This window comes from Pholcus phalangioides, unplaced genomic scaffold (assembly GCF_987345545.1).
Source record: "Pholcus phalangioides strain wild (caught in Gottingen) unplaced genomic scaffold, Ppha-v1.0 ptg000003l_1, whole genome shotgun sequence".
Lineage (NCBI taxonomy): Eukaryota > Metazoa > Arthropoda > Arachnida > Araneae > Pholcidae > Pholcus > Pholcus phalangioides.
Window position 1 is genome coordinate 4,694,021 of NW_028301596.1, and position 27,032 is coordinate 4,721,052.

General features: G+C 38.2%; 1 protein-coding gene across 4 annotated transcripts in view; it reads right to left on the reverse strand.

The window, feature by feature from the left end:
• The window catches only part of LOC149087932 (RYamide receptor-like), a 195,267-nt gene that overhangs the window by 19,110 nt on the left and 149,125 nt on the right, over positions 1-27,032 (reverse strand). For 3 of the 4 annotated variants that reach the window (XM_089242748.1, XM_089242737.1, XM_089242757.1), the window contains exon 4: positions 6,900-8,764. In XM_089242748.1, the coding sequence (XP_089098874.1) occupies positions 6,900-7,718 (819 nt within the window). In that variant the 5' untranslated portion in view covers positions 7,719-8,764. Of the gene's footprint in view, positions 1-4,596; positions 5,087-6,899; positions 8,765-27,032 lie in introns of all 4 variants that reach the window. The other variant, XR_016193992.1, reaches the window with a different exon arrangement.

Below are 27,032 nucleotides of genomic sequence, written 5' to 3' on the forward strand. Positions count from 1 at the left end.
AGATTTATTTTATTCATTTATGGGATTTCGGAAGATTTATTTTATTCATTTATGGGATTTCGGAAGATTTATTTTATTCATTTATGGGATTTCGGAAGATTTATTTTATTCATTTATGGGATTTCGGAAGATTTATTTTATTCATTTATGGGATTTCGGAAGATTTATTTTATTCATTTATGGGATTTCGGAAGATTTATTTTATTCATTTATGGGATTTAAGAAGATTTATTCATTTATGGGATTTCGGAATATTTATTCATTTATGGGATTTCGGAATATTTATTCATTTATGGGATTTCGGAAGATTTATTTATATATATTTATGGGATGTCGAAACATTTATTTATGTGATTTTTCGGAAGATATATTCATTTATGGGATTTCGGAAGATTTATTCATTTATGGGATTTCGGAAGATTTATTTTATTCATTTATGGGATTTCGGAAGATTTGTTTTATTCATTTATGGGATTTCGGAAGATTTATTTTATTCATTTATGGGATTTCGGAAGATTTATTTTATTCATTTATGGGATTTTGGAAGATTTATTTTATTCATTTATGGGATTTCGGAAGATTTATTTATGGGTTATTGAAACATTTATTTATGTGATTTTTCGGAAGATTTATTTATGTGATATCGGAAGATTTATTCACATTTATGCAACTTCCGAAGATTTATTTATTTATGGGACATCGAAACATTTATTTATTGTGGAAGATTTATTTATGTGATTTCGGAAAACTTATTTCATGTGATATCGAGAGATTCTTTCATTTATGTGATATTGTCATGATCGCACTCTCTCTCTCCCTCCCCCAGCGAACCCACAAACCACACGCTTACTCACACAGATACATTGGAAGCAACACGTTTTGAGTTTCTTTTCCTGGCTCAGGAATTTTACACGACGCATTATTTCTTGTATTGAGGTACGTACAAGATTGGGCAACATGATCACACATTTCAGACAATAGGAAAAGTCACGTTTTTCAAAAAGTGCCTCTGAGCCAATGGGGCCCCTTGTCGGATATCAAGCGATAGCGTTTGGCCAATAGGAATAGGAAGAGTTTCTACCGAGTTGAAGTGAAACACACACGAAGCGTTTCGGAAGTCGCTTTCCGAACTCACTCTCTCGGCATGGGGGAAGGATAAAGATGGACCCGACAATGTCGCCTAGAGATGCGTATCCGAAAATGGGTGAATGACCATATGACCAAATTCTAAATGTTATTCTTTACTGGGTGAAAGTGGCCAATGGCCGTTATTACCGTGGTACTAAGTTTGTGCGATGTACCACGATTAGGGATAATCATTGAATAAACTTAACTTGCAATGCTAAAAGAGAAATTGAAGTATCTCGATTATTTTCGCAATGTCCATTTTTTAATTTCATTATTATTATAGGACAAGAAGCTCTATAACAATATCAGGAGATTTATTTATTTGATTCAGGAGGTCGTGATTTCGGATGATATATTTATTAATGGGATTTAAAAAGATTTAATTATTTATATGATTTATGAATATTTATTCATTTATGCGATTTTATTTTTAGCAAGATTTATTTATGCGGATCTTGAAGATTATTCGGGAATTCTTAAAATATCCCGTATGTATATACAGTGAGAAGCTCTTTTTTTTAAAACCATAGTGGAAAATGGAATCCATGCGCTATTGGCTTCGTATAATTCTCGGGACTGATCCAAGATCGAAATCGAACCAATTCCGATAAGGGGAGAAAAATATCTTGAACGTTAGTGGACACTGGCACATATAAAGCACGTTTTGTGAATATGCAAGAAAATATTATTTCTCAAACCCTTTTCATGTAAAAATGCATATTCAGGACATGGTTACAAAATTTTGAGATTTGCTTTAGTGACTACACATGAGACGTAAGTAACCAACTTTTTTTTCCTTCCGCGTTCCAACATGAAGACCAGCTGCAGCGTCGCGGGCCGCACCAGGGATGCCACTTCGGCGCATGTATAAGCCACACAATTATTTAATTATTTAAATTAATTAAATTATTTTCGTCACTAGAAATAATTTGTAAGCACTTTGTTCATCAGAACATCTGTTGTTGGAACTGATAGCTAAAACAATAATCACAAATTTAATTTAATACACCAATACTTTTACCTTGTCGGGGACCGCACAAAATCACTTCACTGACCGGCTGTCGGTCACCCCTGCTGATAGACGAAACAATGAAATTTGAACTGAAAATTTCTTCGATTCCCATATTCACTCCGTATCTGATCATATCTTGAGAATAGAAGCAGCCCCAAATCGATCATGCTAACATATTTTTGAGTAATGAGACTCACCTCCCCAAAAAGCATTTCTAGAAGCCTTTCTAAAGTTCCTTTTATAATCACGTTCTTCAAGAATGTTCCCTTGAGCTGCTTAACATTATTTCTCTTCACCGTGTCTTCGAAGATTTGACGTCTAATGTATGTCTTGTAAAAGGATTTGCCTCTGTGATGGATTTTTCCCCCCACACTAATTAATCGATGCTCAATAATTTGTATTTTTAGTGTTATTGGGAAGAATAGAACTTGTTATCTAGAAATGTTTCACACAAGGCTGAAGATACACTTTCCCCGTATACCGGATGGCCAAAATCAAACTTGTACTATTCAGACACACCTGTGGCTCAAACAGTTCATCAGATTGACAACAAAAATTGGCTGTGCAAATGGTGCGAAAGAAGTAATCTATCAAAAAGAAAAAAAACCTTTTTCCACTTGGTGTGCTGTTCATCAAACAAGTGACATATAAAACAATATCACAACAAAAATAACATTTTTGACATTTATTTTGGTCACTTACCAAATAACATCTCGTGGATAAAAAAAAAATTACTACAAATTTTATCTTCTGTACAGAACTGTGTAATGAATGTTACTAAATATTTTTCAAATCATAAATTTCTAAAAATTGAATCCTAGTAGAATGTCTGTTCAATAGTTGATTGCAACTGGACATTTGTGTTGCTCCGTAAATCAATAGCGATGCTGTTTCTCGCTTCTGACAATTTGGCTACATTTCTACGATAGAACCAAATTCTAACAATCAGATATTTCGCTTCTTTCAAAGCCTCTGATTTCGATAATGACAAGCCCAAAGTTTTTCGTAAAAAGTACTCTTCTCTATATAAAGCTTCTTCCTACCCCTATCCAACCAACCACCTCCCCCTCCTTATGAGATCAACTGGCACAGTGGCTGGAGCCATATTTTGTTCGCATTTCGATAACAGAAGAAAAGCGGAAGTGCTTGAAAAATTGAACTTTTTTTTTCTTTCTTCATCTTATCTAAGGGTTCTTAACATTTTTCAGCCGATCCAAAACCGAGATCAGCTTCGCGACTCATGGCACTGTTTTCGAAATTAGTGAACGCAGTGCCGCAATAAAACAGTGCAATTATAACTAGACTTTAAGTGGATTTGGGCCACTCATTGAGGAAGCTGCAGTGAATCGAGTTTGGGTCGTCATCCACAGCTGAAGAGTCCCCTGGCTTTAAGTGGAGTTGTATAACCCATCTAGAAATTCCCTGAGTGTCAGAAATGGGTTCATAGCTCTCATCAAGAATCCCTGTTTGTAAGTAGATTCGTACGACCGATTTCGGAAGTTCCTACAAATAAAGTTTCGGTCATGACCCATAGCTCAAAAATTATTTGTTGTCAGTGGATTCGTGCGACCCATCTCGTGAACCCTTGCGAATCAAGTTTGTGTCGCGACCTATAGGTTGAGTACCTCTGGTCTAATCCAAGGTAGTGAACGAATGTACGGACAATATACAGGGTAAGGGAGAACTCATATTGAAAACTGAAAATATTGGGCATGCCTGAACAAGCAATTTTTATCGTAGAATGCGCGGCCGTAACGAAAGTGGTAAACCCCTAGAAAGCGCTGTCACTGGAGTGCGGATTTTGCCTGCTTGTGGATTGTGCAGGAGGAATGACTGAGATCATGACTCGGGAAGGTTTGTGCGAAACGGGCTTCCTGAAGTGTCCTTGCACGTCTCGTTGAAAAAACACTACCGGTACTGCATTTGGGCCGCCAGAGCACCGACAAAACACCATACGTGAAAGGCATGTCCAACTTTTCATGATCCGTGGAACCAATCATCTCTTGCCCAATCTACCATCGAAGTGACGATAATTAGTCAGCGCTTTATGCGTTCAATGACAGTGCCGTCTAGCGCAACCTGACGGAATTTGCTGAAGAATTTTATTTTTCCCCCGATCGCTGTCCACTCTCACGAACCCTTCGTATTATATACCAATTTGTCTGTCAATCCGATGAATGGTTTCAGCTATTGGGAACTGAATAGGCCAAATTAAGTTATGTAAACTTTGTATTCGGCTCAAGTTTGGTAGTACTCGATCCGGTATCGAGCCAAATACTCCGATTTTTTACCCATGATTTACATCTGATTTTGTTTTCCTAACTTGTTCACATCGTCCTTTAATACTAACGTGATCAACGAGAGAAAAACATGCTGCGAAATAGCACACCATGCAGAATTAATGAGTTCTACATTCTCATGCAAGCAGGCAATGTCATACATGCATACATACTCACACACAGAAGGATAAGATGATGAGATATAGAGATACATAGACGTCGACATAGGCACACAAAGCTAGGAATCAGTCCCCTTCTCTGCAGTCGGGTCCAGTTTCGGGTTCCCGTTATCTGATTCACAGCCTGCGAGCTGATGGTGGTGGTTCGGAACCAAAGTGCGTTTAGGAGTGAGATTTTCAAATTTCATCGTCGCTTTGGAAGTCGCAGTAGACGTCATCGTGGCCTGGGGCTTAGGGGCGGCTTGGATACAGGGTATACAACTGAAAACCATCCGGAAACTGTTTCTGAACTTCTCGTTCATCCATATGTATATCGCAGGGTTGTAGCAAGCGTGGCTCATGGCTAACCAGTGACAGGCGAACCAAAGGTAGATGATGTTGGGCAAGTTGTACAGCTCAGGATACTGGTCCCCGATAACAATCAGACAATTGAAAGGAAGCCAACACAACGTAAAAACTAAGACGCATACTATCATCATCTTCACCATCTGAAACACAACACACAGAAGAGAGAGGAAGAAATAGAAGCAAGCACAGAGCACACAAACACAACAAGCCACAACAACAACAACGACATATCAATCTATTTACGAAAAACGTTATTACTATCGCAGACATAGACACTGGACACCGTAAGAACATCCCGAAGAACGAGGATGTTCGGGGAATTCTCGCAGAAAACTGCTCAATTTTCTTTGTTCGAAATTATATACAGAGTGTCCGGAAAATGACTACACAAATTGGAAGGTGAATGACGAAAAGCCTGTTGGTGGAAATAAATGAATTTTTTCTTTGCTGAATTTTTATTGTGAAGCCAGTTCTGATCCTTATTCAGTTTCTAGTGTTAAGTAAAAATTCTGCACATGGATAACTTTGCAGTTGATCTTCCGAACCTGTATCTCTACCGGTTCCGGATCAATCCCAAGATGTTTTCATCGACTGAAACAGCCTCAGTTGGGCCAAAGCGGATGATTCTCTTGCTGTGGGAAGGTTATCCAACACAGACGAAGCAACAACCACACGGATTACTATACTGTCATTATCTTCAGTATCCGTATAGAGGCGTAATGTCCTTTGCAGCATCATCTATTTACAAAATTTTAGCTTATTCGAAAATTTATCAAGGCTAAAAAAATTTACTAGGTTCCTCTGTGTAGAGATAACTGAAACTAATTATATCACTACTATGTATGTGTTTTTTGTTATGCACCTTTCCAAAGTTGTGTGATATTTTCTGGACACCATGTACATATTATTACTTATTGTTTTTCCTTTCAAGGACAATATTCGAGCATGCCTACGGCTATAAACTGGCAAGCACGAAACAAAGACAATCGAACAAGGCAAAGCCACTTCCAACTAAAATCGTTACGAGATGATTAGTTTAGCGGACGAAGAAAACAGCGCAGCACAAGCATGGAGCGTCTGCGTTTATCTCGCTTGCATGTACGGAACGGGCTACACCCATGTTTTAAATTTAGCTTTACAACCAAGACATGGCAGCACTGCATGGTTAGGTTCTTGCAGTTACAGCACATAACGTGGTCAGTCTGAGATGGTGAGCTGAATAGAGAACAACGTTCAAGCAACAGATACGCCCAAGCGTTGATTCATACTTATGTAAAAAACTTTCACGCAAGTGAAATTGTTCGTCAGAATGGACGCACTTGGAACGAAGAGATGATGCTCGAATGATTCGAATGCTTCGAATTCAAAGCGAACAGTTATATTGAGATCAAAGAAGAGTGCCAAGTTTGACCTTTCTAGCCAAGGTAAATGAGTTTTTCCTATTTGTTAATAACGCAAGATGTTTCTTGTAGACACCCGTCCTCTTCGTTGACAGGGTTCATCACCAGTAAAAACTAGGTCCATGTACTTACTACTAAACCCCACATGCACCTCGTGAATTGGTACATGTTGGAATGCGTAGTGAACCTGACTGAAGTCTGTTTCTGTTTGATGCTTGTTATGTGCAGTGCCACCAACTACCATCAGTTTTTCCAAAAAAAAAACTGATGACAGATAGCGGTCCACACACATGTACAGTGCTTGTATCCAACAAAATATCTCACTTCTGAAAAGGCATCTTTGCATAGGAATAAATCGCACGCTTGGACGCATCCGCCACACACAGCTCTTGTTTTAGTGCTCAGGTATCAAACCATGCAGTGTTGCTTCTTCTTGGTGACCCCCCTCTCCACTGAATATTGGAGTTTATTTTTTGTTGATGTTTCAATTAAGTACCTATATACTTCCGAATTCTAAAACATAAATCGACTAGTATTGAACATTAAGAAGTACCTTTCTTTTGGATGCGGCCATCCTTTGGTCTCTGACATCTTGTGCCTCACCTGGAGCCTTCTTGCCCCAGACAACAATAGCTATCCTGGTGTACGTGAAAATGAGCACGATGAGTGGGAAGAAGTATTGCAGGATCATGAGCGCCATGCTGTAGTGGTATCTCTGGGTAGGCGTCTCCCAATCCTCCATGCAAGTGTATTTGTCCGTTATATTCATGCTTATCCAATCCGGTGGCTGTTCGAGTTTGGACATGACGGCTGTCGGCATCGGCGTCAGCAACGAGACGAACCAGATCAGCGTTATTATGAGTTTAGCCTGGAGCTTCGTCATCCTCGGTCTGAGTGGATAGAGGATCGCGATGTACCGGTCGAAGCTTATGGCGACCAGAGTGTAGGCGCTGATGAAGACCGAAACAGCTTGAGCGTAGCTCACGACGACGCACATCACGGCACCGAATGGCCAGTACTGCAACAGGAGGTTCGACACGAAACCGAACGGAATGCACAGACACGCCATTAAAATATCTCCGACTGCGAGATTGACTATGAAGAAATTCGTCACTGACCTCATTCTCTGGTAGGCTAGCACTATGTAGCAGACTATACCGTTACCGCCTATAGCTGCGACAGACACGACGATGTACATTATGTACATCAGAGCTTCGACCGCTTTTGGTACCGCGGACGAGGTCTGAGACGGCGAAGGTTCTGCAGGATAAGCGTAATCTGCACCTGTATTGCCGATACCCGTCGTGTTCGCTTCAGCTATCCATACGTTTATCTTGTACGTCATGTTCGCTGCTGTTTCAAATGACGCCATCGTCAATAACGGAAAGTATTGAAATGAAATTAATATAATGGTGTTGTAATGGAGTCGAGACACGTGTCTATACAGGTGTGCATGTTTATGTCACAATGCTGGCGGATATTTTTGTAAGTTCTCTCCATGCTACTGCTACCATGAAAATGGCGTCTATTGTGCGTATGCTTTTTCTGAAGAATCGACGCGCATTTTCTTCTGTGACAGCTGATGTCGGTAACGTTTTCGAATCTCGAGCGTGGCATTATGTATACAAGTTCCTGTGGAATATATGGAGACATTTCCTGGAGAAAAATACACTTCCCTCATATTTGATTGCTTTTGGGGCTGAACCACTGACTTGAATTTACATCTATGACTGGGAGTCGCCGTATGTCATACATGGGGAAAAAAGAAATAGAAATCCACTATTTACTATGTGGAGATCAGCCAATAGATTTCTTTAAGAATTTATTCGGTGGGAAGTGAAGTAAAAAAAAAAAAAAATGTCGTATTTGAGGATGTTTGATGGTTCAGAAAGCTGTCTGCTTTGATCTGTATCACGAGAATGCCTTTTCCTTCGACCACACTGCGTGAATCTACTTACTCCGCATGAAGAACATGTCGCAATGACATGTAGTAAGATTGTCTATTTCTATGCAGAATGCGTGCCACGGAAGTTTCCGTGACACTCCGCAAATAAGAGTTGAGTCTGTGCACAAAAGAAGCCAAAAATAGCTTTCTAGGTACTATGAAAAGTAAAATTGCTCCAGGAGAAAGGCGAAGTGTTGTTTTTCTGTTCCAAGATATACAAACCAAATATTGAATTTTTGATCCCTGTCATTTCCGTCACACGTACAGTTTTATTATTCAGGCTTCTTTACATCTTACTATGTTCAAAATGATTCTCTGTTCATGACAGTGACGTTTTACACGTATCAAGTGTGAACGAATCACTATTATATAATATTCATAATAACACAAGGGTTAGTTCATGAAGAAACGCGTATCCTCTTTTATATATCGTTCACATGAACAGAAATTTTGCTATCCCAACCAGAACAGACCTGCAAGAGATAGAAAAAGTAGAAAATATATTATATATAATGTATTTGTATCAATATAATATCTGAAAATATTCATAGGTACAGAAGACATAAGCCCAGTGAAATCTCTGTGGGAACCATTCAATCTAACTTTTTGTTTCTTAACTCGTTTCTTTCAATTTCTGTTTGGGATTTTTTTTTCAACTCATTCAATATTAAATATGACGTCTTTCCTAAAGATAATACGTGAATGGATCTTTGGACTATGCTAAGTTGTCTTCTGTGTATTTTCACTTACGCTGCAGTAAAACCATAGTTCGGTCGATCTTTTCTTACTTTTTCTTCGTTTTCTTCCAAATTTCCGAATTTTAAATTCATTTTTTTTCAGCATTTTTACATCCTTATAATGACGAATGTATTTTAATGTAGTATATAATTTATGTAATTTTTTTCAACGTTAACGTGTACGTTTCTAATATATCTTTACGTTTGGTGAAGCAACTTTAAGGAACAGTCACAATTGAGTCATATTTATATTTTAAAAATAAAATTCCATTACATTTTTTGTTTTGCGTATTTTTGTTGTCATTTTCAAAATTTCTAATAGATACTGCGTATATAGTAAAGAAGAAACGCTGAAAGAAGTTGAAATTTCAAAGTTATTAGGTGGTAATTAAAATCAATAAGAATCCCGATTGATTTGGCGAATCTGTAAAAATATATAACTATAAAAAAAATGAAAGTCTTTTACCTTTGATCTTGAACTTATATTTGCTAAAATATGTATATATTACTAATATATGTATTAGTCCGCACTTTAATGTCAGAATACGTAAACATTTACCTTGATATGTCTTTAATGATATCCAAACTCTCACGTCTCTAATAAGTATTTATTTGTTTGATTAATTGAAAATGCGATCGAGCGCGGGGAAATCTGTGGCCCAATTTCTTCGCGTCGTGTCTATTTTCTAGGAATACTGATCCTCTTATTTTCGTGCGACATAGAGTTATAGAAGTCCCAGAGGAACGTGGAGCAATTTCTCTCACAACCATTGGATATTTTTTCGCAGCAAATGCGGATGCGAACCAGCCATGTATGCATTTGATCACCATCGTGTATATGGTAATTTCAAGAGAAGTCGCAATAGGGAAGTCGATACAACCCTCGAAATTCACTATGGGATGAATATGCGGAGTGTTTCCCGGATGAGTGTTCGAAGGGATTGAAATGTCTATATGGCTGATTCTAAAAGTTAAAAATGAAAAAAATAGTTTTCGGCATTCATATCTGATAGTGACACTTGCGTAAAATTTGGAAATTGTAAGAAATATTAAAAATTAGAACTTCTTTGCCGTGTCCAATCAAAAACGAATGTCAATTGATATAAATTTGGCATTGTTTTTCTGTCCCTTTAAGTACATTTAAGTCAATTTATGTTATTCTGGGTTATTGCTTTTACTAAAAATCAATGATATTGTATATTTTAGAATTGATAAATTCAACTCCAGATTATATACACAAGATTATATACACAAGACAGAATATACACAAGACAGAATATACACAAGACAGGATATACACAAGACAGAATATACACAAGATTATATACACAAGACAGAATATACATAAGACAGAATATACACAAGATTATATACCAGATTATATATTGTTCCAGCATGGCTCATCCTCTCGGGGTAACTGGCTTATATCCCTTAAGGGACAGAGCCTGGGTCATGTCTGGTCTTAAACATTATACATTGTGCGATTATCTACGTAAGAATAATGGTACGATTACGGACCGATGTTATGATCACAATTTTTATTCCGGATTCCTTATTGTATATACGTTTGTATGAAATATCGTTGTTTGTTATTTTCACATAAATTAATAAATTTCCAAATACACCGGGAACGCTTCGATATCTCTCTCAGATGGGAAGCGGGGTGGGTCCAGCCCTTCAGTGTTCAATGTCTGTTTAGGTCAGTGGTGCACAACCTCCCGGCCGTTGGCCAAATGCAACCTGACGAGGAAAAACCTATCTGGCTCGTATAAGATGTTTCAGTAGAAAACTATCAATGCACTCAATGCGGGAGCCAGGAAATCGGGACCCATACGGTGCATCGCCAATCATCGCTGAAAAATTTGCCATTTATAGCCAAAAATAGCCAAGAGGATGAAATGTTGAAAGTTACTGCACTGATCACTGATAAAATCGACAATTACGGGAATTGAAGCGAAAATGCATTTCCTGTAAAAAACGCCCCACATGGCAAACATGTGGCATAAATATCCGTAGTAACAGTTACTGTAACATTATTTATAAATGGTGAAAATAATGTTCGATTATATGCAGAAAAAAAAGTTCAAATGAGTTTGTATTATCCAAAAGTAAAGTTTGCCTGATTTTAATTTAAAGAAATTTTTAACACGTTTTAAAAATTCCCCCTATCAGTTTTAAATTCCCTTTTTTTCCTGCTAATATTCCCCCTCCCCCCCATTATTTTACAGAACTTTACTTTCAGAATCAACCATAAATTTCCATTTTTTCAGACACGACAATAAAATATATACACCGCGTAGTGAAATATAAGCAATATATCCAACGTACAGCTTTGTATTTCAATGCGCAAAAACCAAAAAAATATCTAAATTTCTAAATCGATTCTCACAATTGCATATCTTAGGATTTATGTATCCGGAATTGACTGTATGCGTTGTGCTCACTGGTAAATATATAGGGAATCATGAATATTTTATGTCTTCACTAATTTGCATATTGCTGTACGTGAACTTCGGTGGTGAAACGCATATTCATGATATAAGAACTACTGTATAAAACATACCCAGTGAAATTTCCATAAAAATATATAAAGAATTTTTGCGAAAACAGAAAAATATATGTATTCGAAACTATTCTAATACAATTTTATGGAATATGTAGTACACGGCTTTTTACTTCACAAAGTAATTTATTGTCAAAAGAAATGGTTTATTCTTCTTAACGTCTACGCAACCAGTATTACGCCATCGGGGAAATTTTCCTTCTCCAATTAATGGAATTTTTTTGATCAATTTACTTTAAATTATTATTAATTAATTGTATTCAATTAAAATATCCTGTTCTAATGATTGCGTGAACCTCACGAAGCAAGTGACAAAAAAAAAATGAGAAACGAAATGTTTGTACAATTTTTAAAAATTTCTCTCTTTGTTCATTGAGAGAAAATCAAAAAAAAAAAATTACTGGTAAAAAAAATCAGAAAATGAAAATATAATTTTTATGCTTTTCGTTAAAAAAATGAAAAAAATTTTTTAGAAAATCAGATTTCATTATAGAAAATTTGAAAAAAATATTTATTTTTTGATTTTACTTGAACGTCAATTGTTTTAATCGAACGTCATACAGAGCGCCGGGCTCAAAAGAGCCCCATTCTCTTTCATCATTGAGTAACACAATGTTACATTGGTATAAAATATGGCATAAAATGATAATACACTACGGGCCACCCAAATTGCAACACCAAGAAAGACAAGATATATCGCAACAATATTTATTTTGTAGATAACATGTTGACCAAGCATCAAATGATTAAATTTATAGACTTCTGTGAAGTGTGGTTCCTGCCAAAATCAGTAGCCAGAGTAGCCGCCATTGTTGGAGATCACCGCTGCCACACGCCTCGGCATTGATTCAAAGAGACTTTGGATGTGTTCTTGGGGTACAGCAGACCAAGCAGCTTCCACGCGTTGCCAGAGTTGATCTGGTGTGGCAGTTGGGGATGTAATCTGGGTCAATCGTTGAGCAACCATGGACCACATGTTTTCTATCGGTGAAAGATCCGGAGAGCGAGCTGGCCAGGGAAGCAATTCAATCTGGCGATTGACGAAGAACCTTTGGACAATGCGTGCCACGTGTGGTCGCGCATTATCCTGTTGAAATATGGCTGTGGGCAAGCCCTGAAGGTAAGGAAGGACAACTGGCTCCAACACCTCGGAGATGTAGTGCTGGCTTTTTAAAGTACCGGCAATGCGTACTAGAGGAGCGCGAGAGTGATATCCAATACCGCCCCATACCATAATACCCGGTGCAGGACCAGTGTGGCGGTGCATAACGCAGCTGTTCAGCATCCTCTCTCCACGGTGTCTCCAGACTCGAATCCGACCATCGTGGTGTTGCAGACAGAAGCGTGACTCGTCAGTAAAGACAATTTCATTCCATTGTGCCGACCACATCCTTCTTTCATCGCACCATTGGCGGCGGAGACGTCTGTGATTCTGCGTCAAGGGTAGACGAAGCAATGGACGTCTTGCGGACAGACCACTCTGCTGTAAACGGCGTCGAATGGTACGCGCAGACACTGGATGATGCGGTACAGACTGAATGTGCTGTGCCATGGTTCGTGATGTGGCTGAGCGATCCGTCACTGCCATACGCACAATACGCCTGTCATCACGTGAAGTGGTGCACTGAGGTGGATGCGATCGAACACGTCGGTCCGTCGTACCCTCCTGCATCCAACGATCACATATCCGCATTACAGTTGTTTGGTTTCGTCCAACACGACTACCGATTTCCCTGAAAGATAATCCACAATCTCGGTAGGCCACTATCCTTCCTCTGTCGAACTCGGATACTTGATCAAAAGATAATCGCTGTTTTCTACGAGGCATAATTGATCGTTTTTTTGAAAAAACCACAAGAAAAACACAATTGCCGTACTTCAAATCGTCGAAATCTCCAAGCCTTAACTAGCACTTTGAAGTGGCACCACAGGCGCGCGTGATGTGCGTCTGCGCTGAAATTCTAATCATTTGCATATCTCACCTCCGCTAATGCATGTTGTAAATTTCATATTATTTGCATGCTTCCTTCAGGGTGTTGCATTTACGGTGGCCAGCAGTGTACATTTGAAGGAAGAAAAAAAAAAAACATTTTAATGCGGAAAATTGTCTTATCCGCCAGTTTGTCAAACATTTGATGTCCTCGTTCATGAAACTCTCTAAAACATTGCCTTCAAAGATGAATTATTGAATTTTTGTGTATTCACAAAGATATATATACATGTATGCACAACCGCATACACATGTTTCAAAATTCGGAAACATATTTTGTATGGAGGATTTTTTTAGGCCTTAGATGTTTCAGAAACTCGCGAGCACACATCATAATTGGATATCTCTCTCTCAGATGTTGGAGATGCGAGCTTTCTTGTTTTTCGAAGTAGTTTCGAGATAGTTCCTTGATGTGGAAATACATAGACACCTTCAAATATTTGTACAGATCGGTGAGGCGGAAAAGTTTTGTTGCTCCAGAGAAGCGACGGAGGATGCGATTCTGGAATCGTTGTATTTTGTTCATGTTGGCTCTTAGATGCGAAAGCCCAAGCTGCGGCACCATATGCTAACACTGGGTGAATGATTCGTTCGTACATCAAAACTTCGTTCCTCAAAGTGAGTTAGGACTAGATAGAATCTCAATAGATTCTCTAAGAGGAACTGAGCCTTTTTGATTTTGTTCTTGGTATGGCTCGTGAAGTCGAGTCGTTCATCCTGGTTGGCACCCAGATACTTAGTTTGAGTAGATAACACGATATCTTATCGCTCTATGATGATCTTCGTGTTTGATGGGATATCTCGGTTTGTGAGCCATATTATCACGCATTTGTTCACATTCAACTTGGCATTGTTGTATGCGTTCCATCTTTCGACATTTGTGATCAGCTCCTAGAGGTTGAAATCAATATAACATCGTCAGCGCATAAACCCAGGATGCCCTTTGGTGCCATAGGATAATCCATGAAAATATTGTGTATCATCGGGCCCAAAATAGAACCTTGGTTAATTCCTGCGGTTTGACGTCTTTTTTCGTAAATAGTTTAAAATTGATAAAAATTGGAAGAATTGATAATTTCTTTCCCTCTTGTGAAAAGTTACTTTCACGAAGGTGGATTCTTTTTTGGTTCTGAGAAAAATCTACTTCAAATTTTTGTTGACAGGGCGCTCTGCACTAAAGAAGAACGATTTTACGATCACGTAAAATCACAAAATTCTTTCATATAGAGAATCCTTTCTTTAATATCTTCTTCTGTTCGTAAAGCTTGAGCCGATGATTCGTAGCTTGGATAAAACTTCAGCAATTTTGTACTTTCCCCCACCAATGCCGAAACTACAATAAAAGCCTTACGGTAAAAGCCGGAAAATTCAGAGATGAGCTGTTTGTATTGTGTATTATATTTTATACAGGGTGTTGTTGCCTTGAAGTGGCGAAAAACGCAGGGATGATATTAGGTATCATGAGGAACAGAAATTGCTAGAGAACATGATATCGCAAAAACTTATGAAGCGTGTGACGTGGAGTGGGACAAAAAGGCCAGTAATAAGTATAAAAACCATTTTTCACAGCATGATTACAATACTGCCTGTGCGGCACAGTTCAATGTCAGTGCGAAGAGAAATTATTACCGAAGTTGTTTGAAGTTAATATTGTACACCACAGGCTGCGTTGTAATCATGATGTCAAACAAATGTTTTTTCTACTTATTATTGGCCTTTTTGTCCCACTTAACGTCACACCCCTTCATAAGTATGTGTTTGGCAATATTTGTTCCTCTTGATGCCTAATATCAGCCCCTGAGTTTTTCCCCGCTTCACGGCAACACCTTGTTTATTGTATTGTATTGAACATATTGTATTTTGTGCCAAAAATATAACATAAACCTTAAACCTTACGTAACTGAAAAACAGGAAAATTCAGGCATGAGCTGTTAATTGTACACACTCTATTGTATAGGACTCTGATTTGCATATTTCCAGTGATTTTATTTTACCAAGCGTCCTCTAGTTACAAAAATGTGAACTATTTTTTCGTTTTTCTGTGCCGGAAGAAATACCTTTTTTATGAGAATAACATTTTTCGCAAACCGGATTCAAAATAATATATTTTTTTAATTCAATAAATTTTAAAACTATTTTTGAATTTATGAAACACCTTTTCTTTTATCAAAGTTAGCATTATACATATAAATTGTCAATGAGTATATAAAATATATTAGCGAAACCAAGCTCCGTTCACTATAATATGAGTTGTGATTACCAGCATCACAGTAAGCCTTTCTTACTGTTTTGTGTTATTCACTTATAAAACATTTTCTTTTTCAAAATTGAATGATGAATTGAATTGTCAATGAGTATATAAAATATATTAGCGAAACCAAGCTCCGTTCACTATAATATGAGTTGTGATTACCAGCATCACAGTAAGCCTTTCTTACTGTTTTGTGTTATTCACTTATAAAACATTTTCTTTTTCAAAATTGAATGATCGTTAACAAATCACAAGCATTTCACTTGTTTAATGAAATTACAGCTCGGTCAATGGCCATTAAGATGAGTACTGTCCGTGTGAAAAACAAAATAATCTTAACACGAGCACATGAAAAATATGCTTCCGTAAAACGCATCAAATTAAAAATGAATGCTCCATAAAAAAAGTTCCGAGTTCGCACAATTTTGTACCTGAATTTCACAAAAACGTAGCTCCCGTCAATACAAATCATCGCGATATTACGCGTCCAGGAAATCTGCTCAATTTCATCATGTATAACGATCGGCGATAATATTTAACGACCTACCTACCGATTATGTAAAGAGGCCGTAGTAAGATTCCAGAACGACATAACTCTCCGTTATTACGACCTGCGGTAAGCGGTTTATTTTTTGCAAAAGCTAATGTCACTAAACGATCGAATATAAGCCAATCTCTAGCTATTTTTTTCCCCCAATCTAAAGCGTTGGATCACTAATTGCATTAGTCGTAGTAATTACTTTACTCAATATCATGGTATAATTACCTCTTTCTGCATTTTTATTTCGATGGGAAATGGTAAATTGCTTTTTTGCATTTTATGAGAAAATTATGATTGTTTTGTTTTGTTTTCATGTATGTATTTTTAAAATTCGGTGTAAATATTTCAAATATTTTCCCGATATTTTATCAGTTGGTGTTTATTACATATATATGCACACACACACAAGTGGATATTTTTTAGGTGATTCTTCTTAAGTGGATATTTTTTAGGCGATTCTTATTAAGTGGATATTTTTTAGGTGATTCTTATTAAGTGGATATTTTTCCGATAATTTTCAAGTGGTTCTTATCGAATGGATATTTTCAGGTAATTCTTATCGAATGGTTATTTTCAAATGATTCTTATTGGAATGGATGTTTTAGGTGATTCTTATTGGAATGGATGTTTTAGGTGATTCTTATTGGAATGGATGTTTTAGGTGATTCTTATCGAATGGATATTTCAGGCAATTCTTAGCTGAGATAGATATTTTTCACGTGATTCTTAGAACATATATGTAATCACAATTGTTCCATAGAACAATGATATTGCTTCAAAGGTTCGCAAGAACATGGAGGTTATTTTAAGTGAGAAAAGAGGTTCATAACAGCTGATCTAGGCATTCTAAATTATTACAGTTATAACAAGGAAAAATGTGGTATTGGTCACCCAATAATGAGTGTGAAAGTGTCACTTTCCTGAACATAGCCTGTCCGTCACCTAAATTGATGGTTTAATTTAAAGAATACTCACGAGGACGTGCAATTTCGTCGTCGTCAATCTGTTTCAACCTCCAAAAGCATCACGCAACGCATCTGTCATAAAAGCCTTTATTCTGTCTATAAATATTGTTCCGAAATCAGTGATTAGCACAACACCCCTGAGACAGACATGATGACGAAGGGAAAACGATTCCTGAGTGTCACAGGCTAATGACATCCCTATTCAGATTCATTCGTACGAGAAAGTTGTAGTTTAATGACACTTTGTGTATGTATGTATTGAGAGCATTTATTTTAAAACTTTTAGACATTCAATAGCCCCGAATCAATAGCCGGATTTTCGGCTAATGCTGAATCCTATACTAAAACATGCAACGGTGAATTTCCTAGCCGTTTTCAACGAAACGTTGAACAGTCTCTATCGAATTCCTACGATCATGCTAATTGTCTCTCCGCAGCGCCTCTGAAAGATTTGGAGCCGTTATTGAAGTCATGCGCTCGCATATAAGCTTTTATACTAAGTGTTAGTTTACTCGTAAGCGTGATATATTCTTAATATAAATGGCGGAATATTCGCGTAGGCATGTGTAATGAGAATTCTCTGAATCGAGAGAGGAGAGTCTTATTAAACTGTTATCAAGAATTTCAGCCGGAGTTAATATTGGAATAAAGTTTTACGATGCCAAGGATTCTTATTCTCGTTCACGAACTGACGGCGAGATTTGGAAGAATGCGAGATCTATCTTCGGGCCTAGAGGAAACAAAATAATCTAGAGCAGAAGGAGATTCAACAGTTTTTCTTGAATTGTTTAGGTATATATTCAAGTACTTTTAATATGTGTTGACAAAAATGTCATTAATTAACAGATAGAGAAGCAGTGTTGATGGAGAATCTAGAACACACATGATATCCAGCAATGACAGCAAAAACTATTAAAGTAATAAAAAAGGAACAAAATATGGTGCAGTGAAAATACTATACGTATATAGATATTATGCTCCATGCACAGTTTTATAGTGTTATGTTCAATCAATATATATATAACGATAGCTCTCTTATAACGATATCTTTCACAGGTACCTTGAGTGTCTTTCCGCTTCATCTTATATTTTGGCACAAATATTGGCACAAACGCATGTTACAATATATGCATGGAGTAAGCAAGACTTCTCCTGCTGAATTCTGGAGATACGTTATCCTCATGTGCATGTCCAGAGACAGAAATGTCCCCTTGTGGAATACTTCGAGAAAACGGTTGGAAGTCTTTACTGGGAAAGTTCATCAAGTCTCTTACGCATTTATGGAGATGTGCGATCCTCACGAATTTCTGGGAATGCGTGAGCCTCATGTGTCTGTCCAGTGAAATCGGAAAGTATTTTGCACTATTCTGGAGATTGGCGAGTCTCATGCGTATGTCGATAGATCAAAAAGTATTTTTAGCATTTCTGGGGATGCGCTAGGCTTGTGGGTCTGCCCAGAGATCGCTAAGTCTCCTACGTATTTTCTGGGAATGCGAGAGCTTCATGTTCATTCCTGTCCAAAGATCACAACAAGTCTCCTACGCATTTCTGGGGATGTGCGAGCCTCATGCGACTGTCTAAAGTTAAGTAAGTCTCCTACGAATTTTCTAGTAATACGCAAGCCTTCTGTGAACTTTAAGTAGTGCACGTTGTTATGAGTGAACCAAATCTACTCTGCATTTTTAGGGATATTTTAGCCTTCCGCACATTTCCAGGGGTAAGCAAACCAATGAATTTCTAGGAGTAAGCAAACAAATGAATTTCTAGGAGTAAGCAAACCAATGAATTTCTAGGAGTAAGCAAACAAATGAATTTCTAGGAGTAAGCAAACCAATGAATTTCAAGGAGTAAGGAAACCAATGAATTTCTAGGAGTAAGCAAGCCAATGAATTTCTAGGAGTAAACAAACCTAATATGGCAGGGGCGGTTCGAGAAAAAACCCACGTGAGACGTATTTCTGGCGTCCACAACCACGTTTTTTTTTGGTCGACAAAGCTTTTTTTCAGCCCTTTCCTAGAACACCTCCTAGAACAGCCTATCTGCATACGTCTTTCAAATCCCATACTCATGTCCAGAGATCAGTGCCTACTTTACGGAAGGATCGAAACTAACACATTTCACTGAAATTATCGATAAAAATATATTGGGTATGTGAATAAAAGATGCAAACGGCATTCAAAATGGCATACTCCTCACACTCAAATAGATGCGTTTTCTCCATCTGGAAAACTAATGGGGAAATAATTCCGTCATAAACAAAATAAAATATATAACTTTAACGCGAGTACGATTGTCGAGACGATCGTTTCTCGAGTAGGAAGGATAAATAGCTATAATGAAAAAGTCTGTAACATTCTTCCCAGTGCTTTCAGGTATCCTTAAATAAGACTCATTAAGATTAATTATGTCACGTTTCGAGGGTATATATTTACTCCGTCACGTTCTTTTTCCATTACCGCTAATAAGTTACGAGGAATCGTTTTAATGAACGGGTTGAGCCTATTTCAGGGTAGTTTTGTGTGTGCGAGATGATGGCAATCATTGAGTTAGAATGAATTGAACGATGAAAATATACGGTTATAATCGGAAGTCTCGTATGTTTTCCATGGTTTTGTTACGATAATTAAAAACTATTGAGAATATGTAGAAAATCCACAGCGCTCCACTTATCACGAGTTTTGTTTATTGCCAACTGTCAAATAATAAATTGATTTCATTTCACACATATGGAGGATTATCCCAATTATCCCAATGACAAAGGGTGAAGTTAATCTTGATATAATCCCGCTGTAATTCTGAATCCTCTAACACTAATGAATGTCGGTGAATCGATTCATATGTTAGGCATGTTTGTTGTGGCATTGGATATACAGAGGACACTTTTATTGTAGATTTTTTTTTTCATTTTTATGAGATCTGGAATTTTGCCACAAATTATTAGTGTACCTCTACGAAGAGGTCATCTCTTCGATGGTCAGTTTCTTGACGTGACCATATCAGAAATTTCACTGTATTCTGTGTCATCAGTGTTTCGAGTGAGTGAGATTTGCTGTGAAAAAGACAGTTTAACGAAGACGTTGACATTTTCAACGAAGCCAACTTGACTTTTCTTCATTTTATTTTTCAAAAATCAACGTTTAAAATAAATATCTCCCCAACTCAGAAATTACTCGTACATTACGGTAATAACGACTACAAATAAGAATGTTAATCTCACCACATATTTATCATGTTTCTTTTTATAATTCACTGCAATTTGCAGTCGCGCTTCATTTCCCGTGATGGGTGACTTTTCGCAGGAATCGGCAATTTCGCTTACTTTTGGCATCATTTTTAGCGACAATCGGTCCGAAATCCCGTATTTTTCCTGGAGAGAATATGGTCAGCCTACCAACCCACCACATAGTATAAAACACAAGGATGACGTCACTCTCCGCCACTATAAATTTAGTAATGGTTTTTTTCGCTCCTTAAACGGTACTTTTTTTAGTTTTAGCGTATTTGTCTGTTTTTTAACAACTGGCTGTTGCGAAGACATATTTTGGAAAGAGAGAAAAAATTAAACTGCCCCTGCGAGGAATCGAACCCACGTCCTTTCAGTTTCCGAACGACGTCCTTTGAATTTTCTCTCTTTCCAAAATATATCTTCGCCACAGCGAGTTGTTAAAAAAAACCTTCATATGGTAGCAGAGAGTGACGTCATCCTTGTATAAGTCGCCATCTGGTGGCAGCGTCAGCAGTTGTGAGCTTAGCCTGAGTCTGGACCGGCCGTCCATGTACGGTCCCTTTCAGTGTACACGAGCTCCAAGGAAAGATGGAGAGATTCGGTGCCTCTGTAGTCTAGTGCGTTCACCCAGAAAGTGAAAGGACGTCGGTTCGATTCCCCGCAGGGGCAGTTGAATTTTCTCTCTTTCCGAAATATATCTTCGCAACAGCCAGTTGTTAAAAAACCTTCGTAGTATAAAATAGCATACTACTCTAAAATTAACTCTAGGAGAAAGACCTACAGAAGCAGTATCTCCATCATCAAGGAACCGGATTCTAGGTGGTAATTTTTTCCTTGCGGTCTCATGCATTACATAAGAATTGAGTGACCTCGCTAATCCCTCAAACACATCAAAATATTCCCTGACTGTATTCTGTGGGAGAGAGGGAGGTAAATGACTGAAATACAAACAATTTCTGGGGCCTTTGAAAATTACTGGGTCCTGGGCACATGCCCCGTTCGATCATACGATAAACAGACCCGTATATACCCGCAATAAATTTAGGTTAAAAAACATATTATTCACTAAAACCAATTGCAACCAATTACCACAACAACACCGTACTGTATATCTGAAAACGTTTTTCTGGCGTCAGTTCACAGAAAAACGTTTCACGAAATTACACACTAAACAGGGTTAATGGAAAGCTAAAGAAAGACTTGGGGAGAGCTTTAATCCTACGAAATCAAAGGAATGACTAGAAAAATTAGGAGCTCTAATGGGGCCTAGAGAAAAGAACGGGGGAGGGGAAATACAGATTATAGCCTCTAGGACACATCCAATGTTTAATCTCTGTATCGTTCTTCCGATTCATTGATTAAAGTGGCCCTATTATTACTTTAATGGTGTCTCGCTCAGGAAGAAAACAAAATCTCCAGGGCTTGTTGTTAACGTTTTCCTCTGGGCTTGATTTCACTTTGTTAATCTTGCTCAGGTTTCTTCTATCTACTGGTACCCACTCAATTTAGTATAATGGGTTTTTTTCGCTCCTTAAACGGTACTTTTTTTTAGTTTTAGCGGATTTGTCTGTATTTTTTCCTGGCATTACAAGACAAAATAATAATCTCAACACATCTCTCGAAAGAAAAACTAGCCGCCGCAGGCAGGAAGATACTGTAATTGCCACAAATTACAGTTTGTGTTATGCGATGTTTCATTGGTCATTTCGGTACTAATTCCAGTCATCAGTCCAAATGTTTGAACTCGTGTTTTTGCAATCAGGGTTCGAAATTCACGAGTTTTTAATTACACAAATACAAAGATATGCACATATACAAACATCTATACAATACAGGGTGATTCAGAAAAGATGGGAAGAAATTTAAGAGCTTTTGGCACACAGTACACACCAATGCAAACAATTGCCATCAAAGAATGCATGGTTTAAACACATTGTTTCCCAACCATTTTTATGTCTAGTGTATGTGTGTCTAGATTCTAGAGCAGTGATTTCCAACGTGGGTGTTAAAGCCCTCTGTGGGGCGATGGAGTGTTCCAGGGTGCGGTAGAAGCTACGAGTATAACATAGGAAGCATAGTTTCCTAAACTTTTTTGTCCCATCGCCCCTTTTTTCAGATTTTTTTTTCCTCCCATCGCTCGCCAACGCAATCTAACCCATAGGATCCCATGTTATTCCAGTAGCTTCTACCGCCCCCCAGGGGGCGTTAAGGCCCTCGTTGGGAATCACTGGTCTGACATGAAATGGCCTCTCCGCAAATGTTAAAACGACATTCCAGTTGAAATTTATCGGGAGAAAAAGAACACCATGAATGCAAATGTAACCTGGGGGAAAGAAGAAGAAACCGTATGCAAATCTGCGTCACAGTGAATAAAAGGCACGGACGTCGGCCCTGTGAAGCTATTCCAGCGTGCAACCGTTCTAACATTTGTAACGTACGGGATAATGCAACACCAACTATAGAACAAGACCTTCGCACGAAGCTCGTGACGTCACTGAAGAAGGTCATTTCACCTATTGGCATGGGATATAGCAGGACGACGCACACATGCGATATATTTACCTTTTTTTTTTGCAGTATATGCAATGGCAATAGGAGAAATGACCTTTTTCATTGGCGTCACAAGCTTCGTGCGGAGGCCTTGTTCCATAGGTGGCGTTGGTCTAAGACGGGCGAGTCAGGCAATTGGCTAGGTGCTTTTTTCAAATTTTCCTGATCCGCATCATAACTGCCACATTTAAAATTTCGAAAACTTTCTATTTTTTTGCGAACTGCTAATTGCCCCCCCCCCCCAAACAAGAATATTTACTCCGCTCATCGCTTTTATTTCCTTCACTATGATGCAAAAACACTTGCCATGACATATGTGGCTTTCTAGGAAGAGAGAATTTATATTTTTTGAAAAAAAAATTGTATTACACTTATGCTAAGGGTATATTATTCCGTCGGTATTGTATTCTTTACAATGCCGACGGAAATGGGGGGGGGAACACACACACAGCCCCCTTTCCCTCGCTCCTTCTCTTATCTAACCTTGAACAAGAGCTGACACCGCCCACTACTTTACAGAACACCAACTCTAGTCATATATGGTCACATGACTATTTCCAACCAGTAGAGTTTGGTGGGAAATAAAGGTGTCATCTATCGGTGGTCGTCCCAGGCTCGATAGGTAAACAACATATAATGTTATGTTCTTGCCCGGATTCGAACCGTCGGATCTTGCCGGTAATCTTCGCAGTGGAAGACGAGCATCTTACCACGGCGCCCTCTGACTGGAGAGGGGTGAAAAACATATTTTACTATTAAAAACAACTTCAACGCGTTTTTATAAACCAAGATATTTCCGGGTGGCTGTGAAATAAAGTAGATCAAGTGGGGCGAGAGATATCTTCTCGGGATTGCAGCTGAAAGGGTTAATGAATGACAAGTGCATGATTCGAATTATCTATGGTGCAAATTTTGTCTCATTGGGAGCAGTAGAACACACACTCCAGATCTCTCTTTCTGAAGTGGGGCGTATTTCTCGCCGATCCTGTATATTGGGTCGTATTTGACCACGACGTCCGCTACGGCGCCCTCAAGTGGTGATACAAAGATGTAAGAGTGTTCACACAGCGTAAATCAAAGAAAGTTGCTGTTTTGAATAGACCCCCCCCCCCTGCTTATATATCATGAAACATGAACGTGCGATCATGATTTCACTTTTTTTGGGTTTATCAGCTGGTTGGATCCTTTATTTTGCTATTCTAAGTTTTGCCAAAAAACGCGAATGTTTAACCCCTATCGAAATACTTGTTGCAAAGAGTTTTAGGAAAATAAAACTCGTAGAGTTCATGTGAGTAGAGAAAACATTTAAACGTTATTTCTCAAGTTTTGGAAATTTTCGCATTCATACTTTTGTCATGAAGGTGACGATATTAACCGCTTCGCTTACTACGTTTCGGCAAGAAATTCGGACGACCCCTATTTCATGAATGGGTGAAAAATAAGGGAAAAAAAAGAAAGGAAAACAATATATATATATATATATATATATATATATATATATATATATATATATATATATATACATAAGAGCAGATAAGGGACCGTTCAAGTATTACGTCATGTTTCCGATTTGCTGACTTTTGATGACAAGGGGGAGGGATTCGGATAATGCTTACGTCATCAACCACCCTTTATGAAAATATGAAATATTTTTAATGGCATCTCACTCGGTGAGCCAAACACGAGAAAAACCTTTGGATAGTTTCTGGGCACATGAAGTAACATCCCCCCCCCCTCCCCACTATTGGTATGTGCCCTACAGAGTCACTTTAGTGATCTCTACATTTTTCGCAGATCCAAGTGATCCGGAAATGTGTCCGGGCCGCTTAAGTGCTATGGACCTGTGCCAAGCATCACTCAAGTGATCCGTAATTATATGTCGCTGATCACTTAAATAATCTGAGAATGTGCCGCGGGTAACTTGAGTGATGTATATTCGCACCGGGGGCCACTTAAGTGTCCTAAAACTACGTCGCATGTCACTGAAGGGATCTCTAAATATGTCACGGATCGCTTAGGTGTTCTGGAACTGTGTCCCGGGTCATTTAAGTGATCTGAAAATGTGCTACAGGCCGCTTAAATATTCTGGAATTATACCACGGGACACAAGCGATCTGTAAATGTGCCGCTTAGTTCATTTTTACAAAAGTAGGTTTGAGGAGGGCAGGGCGCATCAGATAACTCCCAGGGCCATATTTGGTCCGTGGGTCAAGTGCCTTTATGCGATTTATCATTATATGGCTTATATAGAGGGTGGGTCGCAATGAATTTATTAAAGATAAATTTTGAGTTCATAGCCTTTAAATAACATTGAAATTAACAGAAATTGATTATAATAACATATAAAGGTATTTTCTTCCGAAATTTCAATTAAAAATATTTTTTTGCATTAAAAAAATAAATTCCTGATCGTGGGGGAGTGGAGGGGGTCAAAGATGACTAAAAATTTGCTTACGTAATACTTGAGGGCCCCTAAGAGAGTGCAGTTATACGAAGTAGGTTTCTCTTTTTCTCCCTCGCCGAACCACTTCTCTTTGCTCTCACAGTAGAAGGATATCGTAAAGGTAGAGGAACTATATAAAGTGGCCTATAGTTCGTCTCTGGCGACAGGGGCCAGCCCTGGCCCATCGAGCGGAATGAGGTGCGGTTGGCCTGAACCCAAAGCCCCCCCCCATCTTCGGCCCTCTGTGAGCCCCGCTCACGAGAGGAAGAGAGTGGTCCTGGGTGTCCTCTCTTGAGATCACCCAAGACCCCTTTCTCGGCTCTCGTCAAGGTCGCATACAATTATTAGTGGGGAAAAGTTCATTAATAATTGTATAGAAATAAAAGGAAGGTAAAATAGAACAACTTCGTATTGTTACAACAAAGCCTAACGGTGATAAGAGAGGAAAGAAAACTGAGAGAGTGCTTGTATGACTTTACTCCAAAGACGTTTGGACGCAATATTACGTCCTTGATCGTATAATGGTTAAAAAAAAATACGATTTTTCTGAAATAAAAAGGCAATGCGAAGTGATATAGTTTTTAATGCATTTACCAAAAGGAAATTCTGAACTATTATAAATTATTACTTTTTTGAATTTGATGCAATAAATATTTAACTATATTTGAATTTTAAAGCAAATTCAAATCCTATTTTCATTCTGATGGTAGTATTTTTTTCCCCTAAGGAATATTTGAATCATTTCTGTCATTACTCATGAATTATTTTATTTCCTGGAATTCCATGCAAATTATCAGTTGTAATTTCAGAAGGAGCAACCGATCAATAAGAAATACATTTTTTTCCCCAATTTCTTTCGCTTATGGGCATTGCCGTGAAATATCACTTTTTTTTTTAATAGGGAAAATTGCGAATTCAATATCTGATACCCGCGAAAACGCGAATCCTCGGGAGGACCTCGTGAAAAGCGTTATCTGAAACCCTTCGGGGAAATCATGAAAATGATTGGAAATTGTGTTTTTTTGAACACAAGATCAACATGATTATCATTTTACAAGAAAATTTTCATTTTCACGCATTTTTTTTATTTCCATTAACTCAAGTTATCGGAAACCTATAACACTCCAGCATTCCACAATGCACGTATATAGTATATGTCTACATTAAAAACCCTCTTTTGCGAACATTCGCGGGACAAAAAGAAATTGACAGTATCAGAGAGGGGGTTCCTGTTTTAATTCTACTAGTTATCGCGTCCTGTACGTGAGACTTCACCGCACACCAGCTCCGGTTGGACCAGTGGAGTTGGGTGGGAAATGAAGGTTCCGTCCATGGTCACCCCAGGTTCGGTAGGCAAAGAACTTGCTTCTGTCGTTCAATGCCCGGATTCGAACCTATGAACGTTGACGGTAACCTTAATAGTGGAAGACGAGAATTTCACCACTATACCACTCAGACGCATCCTGTAAGTTCTA